Source organism: Solea senegalensis, linkage group LG2 (genome assembly GCF_019176455.1).
Source record: "Solea senegalensis isolate Sse05_10M linkage group LG2, IFAPA_SoseM_1, whole genome shotgun sequence".
NCBI lineage: Eukaryota > Metazoa > Chordata > Actinopteri > Pleuronectiformes > Soleidae > Solea > Solea senegalensis.
In genome coordinates, this window is record NC_058022.1 from 14,624,639 (window position 1) to 14,647,131 (window position 22,493).

Here is a 22,493-nt window from a genome sequence, read left to right on the forward strand (position 1 = left end):
TTAATAACCTGGCAGCTCTGGCTAAAGGTGACCTCTACATGCAGTGGCTGGTGACTGATGATGGAAATTAGCAGCTTTGAGCAGTTAATATAAAATGCAGAGTGTTTAGGAATTTGAATTGATTGTGCAGACATTAAAAATATCTTCAGGTTAAATCATCAGATACTGAAATAAATATTAAGATTTATCAACAGAGGCTGAAATAAAACCTTTTGAGAAGCTCAGACTTTTTCCAAAGCCTAATGTTTACAGTTTCTCATGAAACAAGACTGTCCTGACTAGACTGTGAATTTGGGTTGAACTTGGATTGTCATTAAAGTTTTATCAATGAATGTGGCTGCTGGGGATTTGCTTGTTCCGTTACGTGGAAGAATTGAGTTTGTTTGTCCTCCTTTTTCTCTTTTGAAGTTCTGCCGAGAGTGGCATGAATGTGGGAATCCTGGACATCTTTGGATTTGAAAATTTTAAAAAGAACTCGTTTGAACAACTGTGCATCAACATCGCAAACGAGCAGATACAGTTTTACTTCAACCAGCACATATTTGCCCTTGAACAGGTGAGTCTTTCATCCACAAAGATGTTAATAACGGTATGCTAATACTCATTCATCATGCTTAAAGTGACATTAAAATGTATAATTCAAGCCCCTCAGCAACAAACTTTATTGAGCCACACTATAATGTGGTTATTAATATGTTTTTGTGTCGGTGAAGTCTCAATCTTCTTTTATACTTTTGTGCATCATCAAATTTGATTTAATAACGTTGCAAGTAATCTTTATTTTGCTTGATGGAAATGAATTCTATTTAATCCAAAGACATTTGTCATAATTTCTATATAAATATATAAATAATTTATTCTGGAAGGAAAAAGAATGTGGTGCTTTGAACAAGAAGAAGAATACGCAACAGAAATACAAACAAAATCACTTATTGAGGCGTTATTTCACTTAGTGTTAAAACTGCTCATTTATGAACAGTTTCCACCACGCTACCGGACCAGAACTGTTATTGGAAGCAACATTTGGTCCTTTACTCATTAATTACAGCTTCAAGCAGCTTCAAGCAGCTTCAAGCTGGAAAGGTTACGAGCTAGTTAAGAAGAATGAGCTGCTCCTGATAAAGTGCTTGTGCTCAGTAGTGATGCACTTTTAGTTTATTAAAAAAAAAAAAAGCGGTTCTCTCAGTGTATACAGAAACTGCTTCTTCTAAGATGATGACTTAAACATGAGGATGGTTTACATCCATTGGTTCCACTTTATGAGTAAAATATATATTTAAAACAAGTTTTTGATCTGGAATTAAATAGATGCAATAATATGATGTGACCATGGGTTATTTGCAATTTGAAATTAATTATGAATAAGTAAGTGACTCTATTTGTTGGTTCAGAGCTTCTCTGTTTTATGCATTCAGTAAAATACTCTATTACGCCGTAAACTACAGCCACACACACACACACACACACACAGCTGCTGTTTGTTTTTGTTGATGTGAAACTTCTTGTCTCCACACATGCTGAAGTCATATTTATCCCAGATTGTTTAATTGGGTCATTTAGAGAGAGATCATCCACTAGATTGTTCTACATTTGCTGGTTTTATTTAGATGGAGTATCAGAGCGAGGGAGTGGATGCCAGCCTGGTGGAGTACGAGGACAACAGGCCCATCCTGGACATGTTCCTGCAGAAGCCCATGGGACTGTTGTCCCTGCTGGACGAGGAGAGCCGCTTCCCTCAGGCAACTGACAAAACATTAGTGGGTACGTTTGGAACTACACCTGCCCAACACTCAGTATATAAACAAATGTTGGTTACATCCAAACATTGTCAAATTAGTTCACGCAATGCTGAGTAAGCGTTTTTATTTGATCAATCCTTGTAAAAATTGTTTTCTTCTTTTCTTTCCCTCTTTACAGATAAGTTTGAGGACAATCTGCGCTACAAGTATTTCTGGATACCAAAACGTGTGGAGCTTTGTTTTGGAATTCAGCATTATGCAGGAAAGGTATTACTCTGACAATGAATCTACTGACTTGTTTATTGTTCATTAAAATGAGTTGAAACATTCTGTCTATAACAAATGGCATTTGGGGTCACCAGGGTCAGGTAAAAAAACAAACAAAAATCACTTTATTAATTTCTTTATAGTTCATTAAATTGGAAAACATCTAGATAACTGCATTTAGATGGACTGTGTGATTGTACAAATTCAGAGTTTTTAACTGCTACATTTTTAATAGCAATTGTGAACCTATGTAAAATTCAAATGTGCTCATGTAATTATTTTAACACTTCTATTTCTAATTAATTTTGACTGAATATATAAATATATATAATATAAACGTTATTTTTGTCTTTGTCAAAATGTCTTGACTTGTCGTACAGCTGCAATAAAAGCACAGACGTGATGCATAAAAATCTGTTCCAGTCAAGTGTCTGATAAAGTCATATAGTGACAGTGAACCAGCATGAATGTTGTTCAAGAACCTGAGATTGTCACTTTTACTCCTTAGACATATCTCCTGTGAAAATGTCATGTATAATTATTTAATAGCCATAGTAATATACTTATTTAATATCATTTTTGAGCACAATCTTCACAATGGTATATGTCGACACGTAGGAACACATAAAAACTAATCAGTCATATTTCCCATGTGTGATGCATTCATGTGTTAATGTGAATTGTTTGTGTACTCAACAGGTAATGTACAGCGTGAACGGATTTTTGGAGAAAAACCGAGACACTCTACCCGCGGACATTGTCGTGGTGCTGAGAACGTCAGAGAACAAGCTTCTTCAGCAGCTGTTTTCCAGCCCCTTAACTAAAACAGGTACAATTCTACAGGCATCAATAAAAACACATTTTCTTCAAATGTCTAAATATACATGAACACATCATGTATGTTCTGTATATGCATATTGCACTTTGGAACATCTCGAGCACTGACTCGAACAGGCGCATTAATCAACAATAGAAATGGAAAGTTTTCATTGTTAACAATGCCGGGGTCGGATTGAATTGAGCTGGTGTCTCCTGCTTTCCGCTCAGACGTTCAGGTAAGTGGGTTTCTTAAAGACGCTCCCAGGCTCCTCCTGGTCCCTCTTCATTTCAAGCCTCTGTGTGCCGCGCTTGGATAAATCTGCATTCTCCATTATCTCTTGAGAGGCTCAGCTCTCTGCACTGTTTTTATTTTCACTAAGCTGTCCCTCTTGGTTTCCCACTGCTGAATGCTATCTACAGATTGTGGGTGCAGTAGGATATTTTTATGATAAGGTTTCTAAATACCCGGGGGGATGAAGAATCAGTATTTAGAGGACACAAAAGCAACTCTTCCCACCTCTTTTCTGTTCGTTAAATGAAGGTAATAATGTGCTCGTCATTAGCTGCAGCAGAGGCCTCTTGGTCACTTGACTTAGCTGAAATGCTAATAGACGTGCTAAGTTATCAGATTCCCACTTCCTTTTTTTTATTTCAGCTAAGCCACATTATGTGATTCACTTCCTTTTTAGGGACCTGTAAATGCCTGCGTTCACTCCCGGTGGCATTAAAAGGAGCTTCAATTCACAAAAGGCACCTTAGCTTAGACTCCACTGGAAATCTGTATGATGTGTCTGTAAACTTGAATTGCATGTTGTGCACAAGGGAGCCTTCAACCTCGTCTTTCAGCAATTAACGGCTTCAGAGGAGAACACGTTATAAAAACAAATACAATGAACACTTAATGTCAGCGCACAGAGGCGCAGAATAGAAACAAAGACGTGCTGTAGTGTTTATTGCTGTTGACACGGCATCAGTTTGGTCTAAAAGCCTCTTTATTTGCTTTTGTTCCTCTGCACTTCTGTCCGTACTGCCAGTCAGACTCCTTAAAAGCTTTAGCAAAGCTCTACAGTCAGTGTATAGACGCCCTCGCATGTTCAGTGAGCGCGAGTTTGTGTTACTTCTGTGGAGTTGGAAGTTCAGTTTTTAGCAAACTGCAGATATGTCATTAGATAAATGCGATGAAACACTCAGCTCCAGCTTATCATTCTGGAAAAGATGGAGCACTGTTTACTCTGAGATAGAGTATAACATAAGGAAATCACAGATCTATTCTCCAGGGGAAAATATGTGGGGGATTAAATTTGCATTTTACTTCACATTATAGATTCAGTGTTATCTGTGAAATTAGCATTATCTGCAGGATCTGATGGAAATCTGTTTTCCACCAGGGTGGTTTCACACTTGTCCTCAGTGTCACCACTAGGGGACACCCTCATGGACCTGCACTGCAGCCTGACACAGTGATGGAAGTAAAATAGTGGCTCTCGTGTGTTGAACACCACACACAAAGGCAGTGAATTTTAATGTTATCTCTTGCAAACATATCAAACTGCAGTTATAGTCAATTCCACTACGATATGAGATCAAGTTCCTTCGTTTTTATATTTGGTTTCAAGTTTAAAACAGGTGCACACTCCACATGTATGAAATGTTTCATGACAAGACTCTCTACCAGCCTTATTTGCCACACACGACATTGGGAATGTGAGTGTTTGAGTATCAGTGCAGTTCATGTTTGGAAAACAGTAGGAATCTTGGAATGGCCCAGAAAGTAAAAAGCTCCCAGGTGGTGAATAGAGCAGCCACTTCAGCTGTGCAGAATGTGGGTCCTTGAGGCTTGGACATGTGGTGGTGTTTTGTCAGAGGAAATGGGATGTATTTGCATGGACAAATTCCTCAGAGCCAGGGCCCTTTTTTAGAGCAGGGGATCACAGTGTTTGAATTGGCTGGGTTCTGTTGGGCCAACCAGGGCCTGAGCGGCCTGTGGTCTTAGTATGCATCTCTGTGAGTATGTGTGTAAGTGTGTGTGTGCGTGCGTGCATGTGTCTGCAGCCTCTGGCCCTGTCGAGTGTAGCCGAGCACATCTGCACATACACGTTGCACCTCAAGGCTGCAAATCCTTTGTCAGAGCATATGTTGAAAATGGAGTGATATGAAACATTAAAGTTCTCCGGAGTGTAAATGTATATGTCTAGCATTTGTCTTGCATATGGATTTATATCACTTTGTAATGCATGTTGTGTAACTCCCACACTTAAGTTATCTTACCATAAAAGAAAAAATGTTCAGCTTTCAGTCAGTGTTGTATGTCTCATGAAGGAAAAGGAATATTTCAAACTGGTGATTAATAGAGGGTTGACTGTATTTGTATTTGCACACTGGTGGAAAGTATTAATTTCCTCAATACTAAATGCAGGTGTTTCCTCTGCTTTTACTCGACTAAAGGATAACATTTTTGGACGAGTATCAAGATCTCTGGCACAAATTCTCTAATCTTCAGAATCTTTTATTGATGTTTATGCTTTATAAAATTGTAAGTGTGACGATACGATGATACAAATGCCTTTTAAGAAATCTGTGGGGTCAAGAAGTTGAAGTTCATCATGTGTATCAGACAACTTGCATATTGGCTTAACATCCTCACTCGAAGCCACAGTTCTTCAATCCTCTGCGTCTCCCTCCATCTCCTTCAAGTTAGGAGATGCTCCCGTGTCAAAATGACAGGCTTCTTCCAGCGATATGACACTTTCAACTCTTTGTTCTCTCAGAGTAGAAGCCTTTTTTCATCCCAGTGGACAGACGCCACAGTCCTTACCCAGACTTCCACACACTCTCGGTGTTAGACACTCACTCAAGTAATACTTTTCTTCATTTTCCCCCCAAAATCTTGGTATTGGAGAATATTTTTGAGTCAGCAGTGAGATTTTCGATGGCCCCGCACATCAATAGTGAGAAGTCGCATCTCTTAAGTCACATGGTACCACATGGTACAACATCCTTTGATAAATGCAACACTGTGTTGTGTCACTAAAAGCCAATTACACCATGCTTTTTATGATTGATCTGCTCTGACAGTTGTAGATGGCATTTAAATCAACAGCCCCCAGAGCCATCTCTAGGCATAAACGGTGGTGGTTATGGATGGTGGTGGGGGGTTATGGGTGCTTTAATCTCATTTGCTTGGTTGCTGAGTTGAGTTTCTAGATCACATGTTTTCAAAAAGAGAGCGGGAGAGCGGCAGGGATATCCAGCAAGCCTCTGCTCACTCAGCTCGCGATGGCTGCACTCCCTTACAACTTTGATTGTCCCCTGCGTCGACAGCTCGATCCACAGCTTCTGAAGTACAAGGCACACACTGGCACTCATAAAAGCATGCAGGGAGGTGTCATATTGAACGTGGGATTGCTTTTTAATCCCAAGCACATTGACTATTCTTGTCAATAGAACTCCAATACAACTGCCAGCTTGAGCTTTTTAGCTTTTTTTTTTTCCTACAGGATTCTTGCTGGGCTTAATTTTCAAAGTGAACGCGCAGATGCCAAGGAAGGCTTTTTCTTTTTGCACACACACACACACACACACACACACACCACGCTGCCTCTCTATTGTTTGCTCTGCAAGTCAATGCCAAGAGCAACACGCGTAAAGCAGATATGATCAGTGGGATGCTGCTCCGCCGCCTGTTTCTCAAGCCCGAATGACCTGATGGAAAATGTGCCCCTCACCTGCTCCTCACTTTTAGTCATTAACCACTTAGATTCAAACTTCTCTCTCGATTTGTTTTCAGTATTTGAAGGCACTGACACAAGTAAGAACTGCCACTAGCAGAAAAAGAAACACATGCTACTTTTTCTTTAACTAAATTCACTGCCAATGTATAAATCTTCCTTTTTCTTTCCTGTCTCTGTGTTTGAATAATTTGTATCCACATAATTAGACAAGTTCCCCACTGTATCTAAATTAGAAGGTTTTCTTTGTGGCTGGACATCACAGGTGTTCCCTTGGTTTCATGTCTCTGGAGGCATAAATCTTTGAGGATGCTGACTATTAACCCATGCTCTAATCATGTAGTCAGGAGGGGATATGAAACCCGCCAGAAGACAGAATTAAAACGACACGCCAAGGGATACACGAAGAAAGCAGTGAGTGTCCATTTGCAAGGCTTAGGTACAACTGTCATAGTTTCTCTCATCGTGGCGCAGCCCCTTCATCTTCCCTTGATGGTGTCATGGAAGTGAGAGGCGTGAAAGCACAGTGACACTCCACGGGCCCGTTCCACTCGCAGCTGCTAATTCATCATGACAAATGTGCTCAGATGATCTGGCCCAGCAGCACTAATGGGGAAAGGAGAGCGCGCACTTCATTTACACAAGACCCACTCCAATTAATCCATCCAGCTTTACTCTGGGCTAATTGGAACTGGGCCCTCCCTGCCTGTGTGCTGCTAAAATACCCGACACAGTTTAACGACTCCTGTTCTTAAAGATCATACTTTTTCCTATGTATTTTTTTTGTACAAATCGTGCCGAAGGGCTGATTGAGGTTATAAAAATCTGTCTCATGATCCTAAAAATAATGCCCACTCGCACACATGTTTATGTAGAGCAATAAGCTGATCATCGTTCCATGTTAATGCATTTAACACTTTCTGCTATCCTATGTTTAAGTTCTATTAACCTGTGGTCACTTTGTCAAGTACATTACCAACTAATATGTATATTAGCATGTAGTTTATTCCTAAATGTGAAGTGAAATGAGTAGACGAATACAAATAAGCAGATAACTGCTAAAAGCAGGATTACTACGAGTTTAAAAGACTCTTGAAATATGCTCACGTCATGTGTTTGTGGTTGTTTTGACCACAGTCGTGTGTCTACTTGTATTTGTTAACTCTGGAGGCGGCATAAACACTGACCTTGTCAAGACCACAAGTTGTGATGGAGACCAAAACCTGTTCCTAATGTGGCAGAACCTCATTTGTGAGGGACTGGTTGAGTTTGGGGCTAACATTGGAATTGTGGTTATGGTTAAGGATAGGGTGGTCTGTCCAAATGAAATGAAGTCAATATCAGTCTTATAATGGATAGAAGTGTGTGTGTGTGTGTGCACGTGTGTGTATTGCAAACAGCTATAGTTCAGTTTAAGGTTGTGTGTAGGGTTTTAAGTGAAGGTCTAGTGCAGTACTTGCATAGTGTAATGTTGACATGTGTCATGTACTGTATATAAAGTGTCCTCAATTAATGAAAAAAAAATCTAATCAAATCAATTTACAGTATATCCGGTACAAACAAACCACAGTTTTGCGGCATTCAATAGATGTCATATATACTGACACACACGCACACACAAATACATTGTACACAGTTTTGATTAATGATGGTAGGTGATGACACATACATTAATAATAGTATTACAGTTAAACATATACAATAATGATAGTGTTTGTCCAAATAAGGTAGGGGTCTGGCTGTTCATGAATCCATCATAAATTGATGTTGATCTGTGCAGTGCTCGGTTGATGCGTGTAGTGCACACTTGCAGACTCCTCATGGCAGTCGCTGATCCAGTGTTTCAAGTTTTTTGGCTCCTTGTCAAACGGTACCTCTAACAACTGACTCGAGTGTTGAAGTCATGCAGAAAAAAAGCCGACTGCCTATTTGCATTTTAGAAGTTTTGGGCTGTGTGTGTCAGAAAATGTAGAACAATTGTTGGCCTGTCACTTTAGCTTTATCTTAAAAACTTACAAAGGTTTTCCTCCTTGCCGTTGCCGTACATGGCTGCTTGGGTAATGCTGCCTCCTGTGTCTGCAGACGTATTTTTCTAAAGGTGTGTGTGGCACATCTGTGCAGCTATTGTTTATTCATGGAGTAAACCCTTTGAAATGTGTTAAGATACTTCCCACTCATTATAAAAATCCTGCCACCCATGGATTAGGACTTTGATGTCACCAATCCTGCTTCAAAGGCTTCTTTCACTGCTATTAATCACAGTTTAGCCTCTGAAGATATAGCCAGAGAAAACATTTGGACATCTTGTGCAGAAACTTTGAAATGTTCAGACTGTCGTGCATATGCTAAGTTCATATCCTTTCCGCTGTGTGTGGGGCTGTTGGACTGCTGTGCACGCAGCTGCACTCCTGAGTCAGGGATTCAGCTCAGATTTAGACTTTATACTCCGCTGCATATGAACATTACTGTTAGTACAGTAGTGGAGTTGCTCACCGTGTTGTTTAAAGTATCCCAACAAAGTGTTTATCATTCTCTTAATAATATTTTCTTTTGGTTCCAGCAGCCGCTCAGAAACATGTCTGAAAATAAACTCTTGGTGTAACTACTTGTGAATTATCTTTCACTTGTGGCTTTGTGTTCAACAGGAAATCTGGCAACATCCAGGGCGAGGGTCACCGCAGCCTCCAGATCTCTGCCACCGCAGCTCAGTTCAGGGCGGACCAAGGTGAGGCTTGTACTCCCATAGTACAAATCATCACATCTGGGATCATATTGCTTATTATTTGTTGCCCCATAAGAAACCCAGTAAAAAACAACAGTGCAGTGAAGCATAGCCATATTAATTGACTTCCCTGTTATGCTTGTTGCCTTGCTTGTGGTGATGCAGCATCACCATCTGGCATTTGGCGTTTGCGACATGAAAATAGTTTCTCGTAGGAAATTATTTTGCTGTTAATGGGCTGTAATATTTTGTAAAAATGTATTTTTAAGATTCACAAAAGCAGGTCTAGTAAGTTGATGTGCATATTTCAAGAAGAGGCCATGATCATTTTATTCATGTAACATTATTTATTATAATTATTATTCAAGTTGTAATTTGAAAAGGCAATAATGTCTATAAAATCATGCTCGTTCCGAGATTCTTATTTATTTTTATGCTCACACACACTACACTCGCCCCAAAACTTTCTTTTTTTGTGTTTATTTTCAGTTTCTTTTAAACCAATTTCATCTGTAAAATGTAAAATGTATAACCTGTTTTAAACCTCCTTAAAGGTGAATTTCAGCTTCTTTACTTCTTGTCTATCCATTTCTCTCTTCCTTTCTTTTCCATGTTATTCATCTGCATGTGCTGTACTCAAAGTCTCCCAAATATCTATTGAAGGTAAGACTTCTGATAAAAAAGGTTTCTAAATCTCACTGTACTGTTTTTTTTCCCTGAATCACAGACTGGTTTAAAATCAGATGAACATCATTGTCATCCAAACTGAGACTTTCACTCACTTTGAATCATGTACAGTTTTACTCAGTCAGCATCAATCACAGTCTGGTTTTAGAAAAATGTGAATAATCTCTTTTGAACTATATATTTTTTTTCCATACAGCCACAGTTGTGCTTAAATAATACAAACAAAGTCTCTGTGATGTAACATTTTTAATATGATTTGAACCCTGAAAATAAGAGAACCGCTATTTTGAACTTTCATTTAGCAGCTTGTCCTTAACAAGACAGGACTTCTAAAGAGCATCTCTGTATGATTGATGTAATATGTATGCCGTCATGTTTCCAATCAGAGGCCCGGACAGACTGTGACACTTAACAAAAAGTTACCAGGATGATCAGATCTAAGTAGTGTCACAGTTGTTAGAGCAGATAAAGTGAGTTTCTGCTCTCATATTAGTGAACTCTCAAAGAATCCGATGCCTCTGTTCATTTAAACCAGCAAACGTTTGACGTACCTTCTTCTCTGTGCGGGGATGAAATTAAGTATTAACATATGCGCTTTGCTACGTAGACAAACCATAAAATATCTACTGCATCATTAATTTTGATGAAGCCATGAACTGCAAAGGCCATTAGAAAGCTTCTATTGTGTCCTCGTTAATCCGTCGTAGTCAGGATGACTGTCTACGTGGTGACGGCTAGTCTCATCTCTCAGAATGCTCTGCAATTTTCCCATGCCCCACAGCAGTGCAGAATTATTCTCTAGATTGTTAGCTTTAAGTGTTTATGGGAGTGTGTTATACAGACGACACAGTTAGTACAGCTGTGTATTCCCAACTTGCCCATTTGGAAGCGGCAGTCCTGCTGTAATAATACCTTCATCTCTACAGAGCACACCAAGGAAGTCAGGTTGCATATAAACGACATCTCATTTGAATCTGCTGGGGTTTTCAGTGACGCTCCTGGCCCGAGTCTGGCCTGTTTGTCAGTGCAACATGTCCAATGTAAATGTTTGTGTTCAGGTGGACACCATGGAGATGATGCGACACCCAGAAGAAACCACCAACATGAGGAGACAGACTGTGGCCTCCTACTTCCGTGTAAGTGTGGATTCTTTCAAGCCCTCTCTCACAACAAGCAACCTTTTTCAACACTGTATGGATTGCATACTTCAGATCATGTATTGTGCCATGTGGCACATGTCTCATAATGTTGATGTTGAAGTAAAATTGATATTTTATGGCAAACTGGATACAGCACATCATTGCTACTAGAATAAACTCAGAGGAGTGGATCTGTTCTGATCCCTTGCTCCTTCTGAGAGTTTTCTTGCGCCATCAGTGAGTGAATATGTGTATGAATGTGTGAGATTTTAAAGCTCTTTGAGTGGATGACTGACAAAAATCATGTAACTGAGATCCCTTCACCATCTAAGGTTGAGTTTGTAAGAATTACACTAGTCACTACTCACTAGTTTGTATGTGTCGCGTATGTAACAGCGTCACAGCAGGAGGTTGAGGTGGTACTAAAGCAATGGAAAACCACCCAAACCTTGTAGATGTAGCAGCTCTGGCTGTTTGTCCTTTCAGGCTTCTGTAAAAACATGATAGTGGAAAATGGTGGCCCTTTGTAAGGCAAGGCCTTTGCCTAAAATTCATATAAATGTCTCATTTTAAGGCAATGAAAACTAAACTATGTTTTATCTTAAAGTGGTTATACACTTATTGAACATACTAATGGGTATTATATTCAGAATCTACCAATAAACACAAAAATGTTGCACACTGGACCTTTAAATCCTGTTTATTTGATATAAGAATGATGGCAATAATGTGTTAGATGTTTTTCAGTTTGTTCTGTCTGTCAAATTGCAAGAAAAATCAGTTGTTTACACTTGTTATATGGGAATGAAAAACTTTGCCCAATCCTTTTGGGACTGATTAATATGGTCAGTTAGCATTCACCTTAAACTCTGTGATGAAACGTGTATGTCTGGGAAAGGTTGGATGCTCTTTGATGTGCAAATCATTCAAACCAAACTAAAGCACCAGACTTTGATGACATGCGCTCATTTAACTGTTCTCTGTTTTAACTGCTCACAGATCATTGTTGTCTCCTTGTGTCTCTGCAGTACTCCCTGATGGACCTGCTGTCTAAGATGGTGGTAGGTCAGCCCCACTTTGTGCGCTGCATCAAACCCAACGATGACAGGCAGGCACTGCGCTTCTGCAAGGAGAGAGTGATGGTGCAGCTGCGCTACACCGGGATCCTCGAGACAGTGAACATCCGTCGACAAGGCTACTCCCATCGCATCCTGTTTGAAGAGTTTGTCAGCAGGTAAGCGCAGCGAGAAGACGGGCGGCACCGCACATGCCGAGCGCCAACCTAACCCTAGAGGTTGTGCAGAACAAGCGAGCCATGATCTGCATCTCACAAAAACACAGATTCTTTAATTAGATGGGGGCGCAAGTTGAGCAGAGCAAGAGGCTGACTAATTGGCAGTCATTAGTGATAGCACAAGACTAAATCCTGCAGCTTTTAAACTGGGTGGATTCTCCAGTCTGCAAAATATGTGTAAAATTCAAACAGGGAGGAACTGTGATTATAAGGGGTGATGCATTTTAATGGATTTCCTTTTGCTATTCATAAAGAGTTTGTTCTTTAACTCAGTGACCTGGAAAAGCTCAGATGTAGTCTCCTTGTCCCATTGGAATATATTAGAGCACAATTAAAACAAGATTTCCTCATTAGGAGGACATTATGTAAGGCTGCTGTTTTTGTTTTTAAAAATGTAGGGCAGGATCCAGTAACTGTGCTGCACTCTTCTGTCCAAATTAAAAAAGTAATATACCTGGACATTTTCAGTCTCCTGATATAAAAACCACAGGGACAATTCCTGCAAGGCTTTTTTCTGATAAATCGTTCTTTAAAAAGATATTTGCGCCGCCTCTAATGTGCAGAGTTGAAGTTGATAAGAATTGAATTAACTTGGTTGTGGCCTTTGAGATTGCCATTGTCACTCATGTTTGGCAAGCTTTAGAAACTCTCCTCACATGTTCCTCTCTTGTGCCTGATGAAGTGTGTGTGAAGGTGCATTATCACTGCAGACCACATTTTAAACTTATTGAATCCATATCCATCATATCTAAACCTCACTGAAGTCCTAGAGAAAATGGCTAAACTGCACCTTTAGTGAAAACTGATTTCAATTTGTGCTCTCATATCAAAGGCTTGTCTGATGTTGCCAAGCAGTGCTTTGTATTTACCATCAAAGAAATAACAGGTATCAACCGGAATTAGAATGAAAGGCTGTAGACTGAGCCGGGTAGTGGGGTTCAAAGAAGTTTTTCTTCTTGTTGTTCTTCGATTTTGACCAACGCCAGAACTGCAGAGATTAACGAGTAGTTTTTGAGCCTGGATGTTCCTGAGCAAACAGTTGAAGGCACTTTGTCCTGTGCTAGTATTTTGTAAACTATGACAAGCGGATCAGGGGACGGCTCCAGACACTGTCTGTGATAAAACACGCAGTGGAGCAGATGCAAAATGATAGGCTTGGGCTGATGGCCATCATCTGTGGTCAGTGAAATAAGAGATGGTGATCCATTCAGGGGAGCTCCAACAATGGCCCTCTGTTAAAAGACTCATGTCTCAGTCAGGCTCTTTTTTCTGTGGTGCCTCTTAACACTTCACATAGTTGTGTGCAATGAGATTGTAGGGTTAAAAGCAATAGACACCCTGGTAATTGGGCTGATTTTTTTTTTCTTTTTAATTTTAACAACTGCTCTCACGTCTGCACTGTAAATTAGGATATAACCGTAAGATGCCAGCTAGCAGCTTGTCATTTTGAGTCTTTGATTTTACTAATTAGTGAGAGCACAATTTAATTTTCTGGATGTATGAGAAGCTGGTGCAGGTAGATTATTCCTGTCTTTATGCCAAACTGAACTAACCAGCGTTCAGCAGAATGTCAACATGTCAAATTGAACTTTTATTTTGTATTTGTAGTCTTCCACTATTTTATCATATTGTTAGTAGATGTCAAACTAATGCTTTTAAGTCCTAATCATTTTTTCCCATTAATGCTGATGTCCCTGTCCTCTTTTCCCCAAAACTTTCTGGTGAAGTGTTTTTATTTCACATTTTGGAATAAAAGAAAAATCCATTCTCATTGAATACTCATTGGTATTATCATGAATGACTACGACTAAAGTGAATACTACATTAAGTCAAATAATATCTTAATTTTCCTTCTCCCCTAGGTATTACTACCTTGCATTTCGGGCTCACCAGATGCCTGAGACGAGCAAAGAGAACGCTGTCGCCATACTGGAGCGGTCCAAGTTAGAAGACTGGATGCTCGGGAAAACAAAGGTAATGGGAAACAGTGAAGATAATTTCCCAGGTTAAACATGAATAAAAACATGGCAACATGTATGTATAGTATGAAAACAGTCCAAACTGTCACATCCTGCACATGGCAGCATACAGACCTATGATACTGGAATACTGGAATACTGTAACCAGGTAGAAACATCCTGTCAGGTTTTTTTGAGGTACTACCACATGGAGCAGCTAAACCTGCTGCTGCGGGAGGTGATCGCTCGGGTGGTCGTACTGCAAGCTTACACCAAAGGTTGGCTGGGGGCTCAACGTTACCGAAAAGATAGACAGAAGAGGAACCGTGGAGCCATCATCATCCAGTCAGGTATGTTGACATTAAAGAAACGGTAAGCCAGGAAAGGAAAAGTCAGAATTTACAAATGAAGAATACTTTCATTTATCATCTCATGCAGGTGCAAATTTGAAGTGGCCGCTAGTTTCTTAATGACCTCTAGTCTATTATGCATGACCAAGTCTTTATAAAAGAGATGAGTTTGATAACCACAGCTTGACCTACAAGGGTTAAGAGCAAAATGCTTCAGAGCAGACAATAAGACCTCAGGGAGTTCAAAGGGATCCATCCCTCTGCCACCTGGTTTAGCAGTGTTTTGAAGTGGGATCTTGTGTAGTATGTGCAGTCTATTTTGTTTCACTGAGGTAGGTCAGCAATCTCTCTACTTACACACACACACACACACATAGTCTTTTTTCTCTCTCTTTCGCTTTAGCCTGGAGGGGTTATGTTGCCCGGCAGAACCTCAAGCAAATAAAAAAGGAGCGTGAAGAGGCCGCTGTCCGTATACAGTCAGGTAATAAAATGTTTATATTTTCCTCTGAAGTTCTTCACACACACTCAAATGCAGATCTCTGGAATTTCTCATGTAGTTCCCCCGGTCTGGTAGAATGTTCACGTCCCTTCTTTTCACTACGTTTTCAAAAGTGAAAGAGATAAAGGCCCGTAAACCTTGCATCTTTGTGGAACACCTTTTTGATCTCAATGAGTGGCCTACGAAACAGTAATAATTAATTAATAATGCATAAAGAAATGCTTTTGAAAGTTTGGGCAGCATTTGGTCCCCATGTTTCAGAAGAACAGTGCATACTGAGATCCTTTTTCCCTTTCATCTCTTTCCCAGTAAAGGCAAGAGAGGGGCTTATCCCTTCTGTTTCCTCACGACTTCCTCTCTCAAATTCCTGGCCTATTACACAGCTCTCACATACCAGAAACAAGATGCCTTTTTATACTGTCAACCTTTTCATCTGAAATGTAAATTAATTCTTACTCAGTGTGCCTTGACGAAGATCAAAGTGGGCACATTAACCTTCCCCGGTTGCCCCTCTCCCTCCCCCGCCTCCTCCTCCTTGGAGCCTCTCACTGGAGGACAAGAGAGGGTGCCAAAATGGGCAGGGGAGAGGAGGGCAGAAGGAGGAGATCTGGCATTGTTTCCTCTGGCTCCCCTAAGGGCTGCCCTCATCTGGCACATGGAGCATTTCAGTTGCCTGCACACCTTGTGTAAATGTCCTCCATTAAAACCCTTGTAAATAACACTGCAGAATGGGTAAACATGCTGTAATGTGTGAGGAAAGCCTCTCGGTCATCACTGTCTTTCTCTTAAGAGAGGTGTTTTTGTGTGTGTCTATATGTGTGAGTGTGTGTGTGTGTGTGTGTGGCCGCTGGGGTTTTTTCTTGGGGGGGGGTGAACCTGACATAAGTGGGGCCTCAGCCCCCCGGCAGAGCACTCCAGCACATTCACATTGTGTGTTCTCTGCAGCTTATAGCCTTTGAGGTGGACTTCATTTGCATTCTGAAAATAAACAGATGCCTTTCAAATGTATGAGCCTGGTGGCTTCTCAGATCTCAGCCGGGCCTGGGGGACACACTCACCATCGATCAGATTAGACCATGCAAAGTAGAACCATGGCTCAACAATGTACTTGAGCTTTCTTTTCCTGTGCATATAATTTTACAAGAAAAACACAAAACCCGTTAACGGAGTAAATCAGCAGGCTCGGTTAACCATCCGTCTGAGCTCGCTATGTTTCAATAACCGCAATCTTTTCCTACTGCTTCAAGACACTCCTGATGTGGATGCTTAACACATTTCACTCCCTCTCAGTCAACACAGTCTATTTAATATGAGCTGTTTGATGCATTGTCGTGAATTGTGTCATTTGCTGCAATGACTTTACACTTGATAACTGGACTATACATATGCACAGTATATTGTTTACATGGATTTCAGATGAAAATGCTTGTCTGACCATTAAAAGCATGTCTGACATATGTACTGCGTGTAGCTTACAGGGGCCATCAAGTGCGTCGCGATCAAGGACCTCAGAGGAACAGATGTCATCCTGAGGCTGCAGGAAAGACCACCAATGAGGAGCAAACAAGGTGAACTTTGACATCCCTCCCCCCTCAAGGTCTTTTCTCATCAGAAGAGTATGTTCCTGTAGTTTGATTTTTCTTTCTTTAATTTCTTCTTATGGCACCCACACGAAGACTTACAAAACAACACTGTTATGATGACATTACAACATACCTGTCAGTCATTTAGTCCTGTTGGACAGACTCCTTTTTACCTTTTAATGTACAATTGTTTCAACCAGGAGAGCAAAGCTCCTCCCCAAGCACCACCTCTTTCAGTTTTATAAATGTAATAAATATCTTTCCACAAAATTGCACACTTGTCTGACCACAAATGGGGTTGGGCGCTTCGCTGGTCTCCAGATGTATGAGCTGAAAACGTTGTGTTTATTCAGCATATGGGCAGGCCAGTCATTAAGAAAGTATGTGCTTAGCAGGAGAGCAGCCACCGACTAAACTGCTGCACACGTGGTATTGAAGGCGGCTTTTATCATAAACCAGCGCTACAACTTTCACATGAAAAAAATGAGGAGAGTTATTCCTGAATGATTATGGCTATTATGGGTTTGTTATGTGCAGTGAATCACATAACAGAAAAACTACTGTATGTTTGAAATTGGCTTAAAATTGTAAACCAGTTGCAAGACATTGCTTTTAAATGTTCTGTGACAATGCCATGTTTGTCTCTTAGTACACAAACTCAAAAAATAGTAGATTTACACATCTGAAAATGTTATGCTAGTTATATACTCAAACCAAGCAGAGACTCATCAGGGAGTTTTCGCTCCATGTTTACAATCATATTCCATGGTGAGAAACACTTCAAACCTCCACTTAACAATTCTGTTTAATCAGTGTTGGAATCTCTCCATATAGATTTATTTTGACATGATTTGGCCCATTTTCCTCCTCCTGTAAGATCTAAGTTCTCACCTACATGCTGTTCTTTTCCCTTTTGATATCCGTCCTCGTTGCCACGCATCAATCTCTGTGTTTGCACCCAAAGAGCAGAGCCTCCAGTTGCATCATCAAGTCCAAACTGGAGGAGATTTTGTTTTTCTAGACTCGGAGCATGACTGTGACTGGCAGGCAGATTTGTGTTTGCAGATGTTGTTGATGTTGTTTTTTGCTTGTTTTTCAGTGTTTGTTTTTAAATAATACAACAGTGAGTGATCACACAGAATAAAACCTCTGCTTTGCTCTCTGCAAATTGGATGATCATAAGCTACAGATAAATTTACCACCAAACAATCAGATATATCCAAATGACCTTTGGCTTTAGTACTGCAACACTATCCGAACAGATTTTTCATGTATTAAAGATATATATATATATATATGTATATGTATATGTATATGTATATATATATGTATATATATGTATATATATATGTATATATATATATATATATATATGTATATGTATATGTATATATATGTATATATATATGCATACCTTGTTTTATGATATAATTGTGCATGAAATGCATTTTACTTTCACAGGTCAAACAGTCCAAAAGGCAAAGAGACTCATACAGTTCTAATACACAGAGGAAATGTAAGTACCTGCATCTCAATTAGCTGTTTTTTTTTTCCTTACATCTGATTTTAGCCATGTACGTAAAAAATGCTGCTCCTCTGTAAAGCAGCTTTAACCCAGATTATTCACTGGGAATTTTTTTTAAGTCTTTGAGACAAAAGAGTTCTCTTGCTCCAACCTCCATCTCAGCGGAGAAGACAGGGTGGTACGGGAGCGAGAGAATCAAAAGGCTGGAAATTCACGGCTGAGAATAAATGCTCGCTCTTCCCTGAGGTGATTTGTCTTTGCGCTCCTCTTTCTACAGATGTTAGACCCCTTTTTTAGTAAAGACCTGAGGTTCTTTGGTAGCACTTTGATATCCTGCTCGGATTCAATATGTGAAATAGAAGAGCCACTCCGTGACTTGGAGCACATCACAGTCTTTGAAGTCTGATCCAATTTTTGCTGCTCACCATTTGATGTTGAAAGGATGAAATGAGGAAAATGTACAGTTTTTGCCAGTAACTCTGCTGAGCATATGTAAGATTAAAAAAGCAAAATCCTTTGGAGGATGTACTTAGAAATGTTAAGCAGATTAATACTTTCCTATAGCTCTTTTATTCAAAGATAAAATTAAATATGAGAGGAAGCCTGTATGCTCTGTTTTTTTGACCTCACAATTAAGTCAGTGTGATGCTGTTTGCTTGGAGGTAGGGCTACTAAAGGGGAAATGCAATTTCATTAGCATTTGATTATCATTGCAAAGCACATTAATGGGTGTGAGCGGGCAAACTGTAAATTGCAAATAAATGAACACAGCATCTACATGACTAAATTGAAAGAAAAACACGCACACTCACATCACGGGGCTTGTTTTAACTTGTGACTATTTATCCAGTGCTTTCATTGACACTGCTCTTTTGGGTGTGTTTACGCCTCCTCTTTCAAGGTTGGCCCCGACAGCCGAGACAGACAAGTGAAAGACTTGAAGAGAGACAAAGGCAGAGCACAAGACAGTGTAACGAAGCCTTGCAGGGAGACAGCCAGACTGCGAGACGTGCAGAGTAAACAAGGTAAGCCCGAGCACAGAGCTGGCGGGTGCAGGTAATTACACAAAGAGACAGCAGAAATCCCACTTTAATGGATAAAGTGCCATTTTTAATACGGGACCCCTTTCAACCTTTCATCCCAGCCAATCCTCTGCTGCCATTCTTTGTTGACAGCAGAAGGAGAGGAGCATTATGGGTGATCATTTCTGTGGTATTTTAATAACTCGGGTCAGCTCATCATTAATGTCTCTTGGCAAGTGGGGGGAGCGCTTACCAAGTGGCATGAGCACTTCAAAGCTTCCATTCTCCTGCACGGCGAGGACTTCACTGCGGATCTCATCAGTGACTCTAATAGACCTGCACAGTAACGGTGACAAGAAAATACACAAACCCTGATTTGTTTAACATATGTTTGGTTTGCTTTTTGCCCCAGGCGACGAATTACATTAATTCCTGCTGCCTGGAAGGCTGAGTGGGTGGCTGTGCAGGGGGCCTGCGATTACGGCCGTCACCCAGCCCACCACTAGGGTAGCCTGGGTAATGGGGGGCCCAGCCCTTCGTTAATGTTATTAGAGGGGTATGAGGTAAGAGACGGAGGTGGAATAGCATTTAGCGGCATGGCTGTGAGATTACAGGGATTAGACATGATAATATAACACAGACAGGTCTCTCCAGCAGGTCCGGGATTAGTGTCAGCATGCCACAGCGGGTCTGGGTTAGATAGCAGCTAATTCGGTAATGCTGCATACAGGTGACCTCCGCTCCCAGGCATCACTGCTGCTAAAGGGAGGCGCGGTCTTTGATGAATTTATAATGTCAGTGATTATGGAGTAGCAGTGAATGCTGGTACAAGGGCGTTTTGCTCTAATGTGTGGTTTGTCCTGCATCACTGAAATAATACTTTAATACTGAAATAACAGAAACACTCTTGTTTTTATTATTTTCATCATTATTGAAATCCAGAGATGATGATGTAGGGTGTTTTGTTTTATGTATAAAAGACTTGAGATAGTGCTCAAATGTACCACCAAATGCACCTATTTAAAAGAAGTCAACCACTCTTTTACATGTTATATCGTTATTGTGGATATGTTGAGAAAACTGAGGAAATAATATAAAAAAAATCTGTTTGTGTCAGTCTCGTTGCTGTTTGCAACAAAAATTGGCTTTTTTTTTGCATTTATTTCGTAAGCCTCTGATTTTCATGGGGTCCCAACCCGTCAGGTTAAGAACTTGCAACCTAATGCAGCCTTTAACTTTTTTTAAGTCAGACTTCTTGGCATCCTTTATTGGAAGAAGTCAAATGCTTGGCTTTGGGCATGTTAATTCATACCTGACATATCTGACAGTCCAGTTAAACGTACCAGGAGGGAAAAAAACCCTCTTCTCCCTCCGACTAAAGGCTTCAACTAACTCTTTAGATATTTTCTGTGGCAAGCACACAGATTTTCAGGTATTCATCCTGCCCTTTTCCTGCCTCGATTATGTTCCAAGGTCTGCTTGTGGCTCCGGCTTCTTTCAGGAAACCCCATTTGAATATGCTGAGGGAGGCTACGGTGGCTCAGGCACCCAGGGCACACTTTGATCCCTGCAGATCTGAGGGCCTTTCTTTTATTCCAAGGTTGAGCGAGTCATGGAAGCCTTGCCCTGCCAGATGTTTGGAGACCAGACTCCTTCCTGTGTCTCATCCTGCTGTCGCCTCTGGTGATCGTGACGGTTCTTTTGGGCTGGAGCTTAACCTGGAGTGTTTCAGGACACCAGCGGAGAAAAACAGAAAATTATCCGTGGAAATTGAATTAGCCCACCCCTCCAGACTCACACACAGCCGCACACACTCCACACCCTGCTCCCATTAATGCCTAAACACCGGGGCGTGACCTGGAACCTCTACGTGTGTTTGATGGACGTTGGGTCTTTTCTAAGTGATTTAACAAAGCCTGGTGTTGCTGTTTTTTTTCCCTTAATCTGTGAAACAAAGCAGAGCAGATGATTTGGAGAAAGGTTTTTTTTTTTTTTGTAACCCTTTTCCATTGGTCCAAAACCAGTTTGAACCCAGGTTTAAATGGGTTTTGGACCAGTGGGAGTGTGTTTAAATGGCATTCGCTCCCATATCAAATCTCAGTTTCCGTTCCGATAGGCATTATTGATGGGAACACATTTTTCTTCTTTGTTTACCTTATTGTTGACAGTGATACACATTCCTCTGTAATTTCCAATACAATGCAACGATACACATTCATTTTCCGGCTTGTGATGTCACACAGGAGTGCCAGTATTTGATCCCGGATATACCCATTAGCATGTGTATCTGACACAAGGCTTGGCAAATATTTTCACTCTATAGCTCAATACCGGCAGTGCTGCATTTTATGGCGGGAAGAGAGCATTTAAGCACTTTGTATTCCAGGCATTTTCAGATGTCTGAAGCACCAACCTTTGATTTCTCGTGTTTTGTCAGTGGAAAAGTTCCTCATACACAGTGTACTCATGTAAGCTCCACTCTCAAAGCGATGTCACCTCTCGTCACCTGCCTTCCAAGCCTGAATATTAATGCAACATGTTTGGAAATGAATCACAGAGGCGTGTGCTGAAAGAAAGCCTTTGCGAGCAAGCGGCAGATATGATCAGAGTGCTGCTTATGCTCCTCAGCGTGGTAAACAGGATGGTGCTGAGGATCAGTCAGAGCTGACTTTATGGTTTATGAAAACTGAGCTACTTATGTTAACAGGCTTTTTGAAGATTATAGTTGTGGTAAACATACATGTCAAGAGAGACAGTGATGAAGTGGAGCAACAACACAGAGACCAATTACCTCAGTTCACAGGGCGATGGTTAACCTGGTCATCTGAAGAAAGCAAAGAAATTGTTGATGTTTACGTTGAATTATCGGTTATAGAGACGTCCACCCAGCGCATAACATGTTTCAGTCAATAAGAATTGATTTTCTTTGTCGCCCTGAGCGCTCTCTGTGCTTTAAAGCCACAGCTGGAGATTATTGGAAATGTGGACACTGTTCTACCCACACTGAGGTCAAACCCACACCCACGAGTACATCTCACTTTCTTCTACTGTTCCCTCCTGCAGCTCTTAAACATCTTCCCACATGTTCAACAAGGTTTGCAGCCACCAGGTGCTGCTTCACAACACCACCACCACCACCACCACAGCAGCAGCAGCAT

The 22,493-nt window shown here is 40.7% G+C and overlaps 1 protein-coding gene across 7 annotated transcripts in view; it reads left to right on the top strand.

Moving 5' to 3' along the window:
* The window catches only part of myo3b (myosin IIIB), a 59,818-nt gene that overhangs the window by 25,077 nt on the left and 12,248 nt on the right, over positions 1–22,493 (top strand). For 4 of the 7 annotated variants that reach the window (XM_044012624.1, XM_044012640.1, XM_044012667.1 and 1 more), the window contains 14 exons: positions 409–556; positions 1,608–1,761; positions 1,918–2,006; positions 2,706–2,835; positions 9,199–9,278; positions 9,918–9,938; positions 11,021–11,098; positions 12,130–12,335; positions 14,258–14,369; positions 14,541–14,703; positions 15,107–15,187; positions 16,677–16,773; positions 18,250–18,304; positions 19,215–19,338. In XM_044012624.1, the coding sequence (XP_043868559.1) occupies positions 409–556; positions 1,608–1,761; positions 1,918–2,006; positions 2,706–2,835; positions 9,199–9,278; positions 9,918–9,938; positions 11,021–11,098; positions 12,130–12,335; positions 14,258–14,369; positions 14,541–14,703; positions 15,107–15,187; positions 16,677–16,773; positions 18,250–18,304; positions 19,215–19,338 (1,538 nt within the window). Of the gene's footprint in view, positions 1–408; positions 557–1,607; positions 1,762–1,917; positions 2,007–2,705; positions 2,836–9,198; positions 9,279–9,917; positions 9,939–11,020; positions 11,099–12,129; positions 12,336–14,257; positions 14,372–14,540; positions 14,704–15,106; positions 15,188–16,676; positions 16,774–18,249; positions 18,305–19,214; positions 19,339–22,493 lie in introns of those variants that run through there. The other 3 variants (XM_044012649.1, XM_044012658.1, XM_044012675.1) reach the window with 2 other exon arrangements.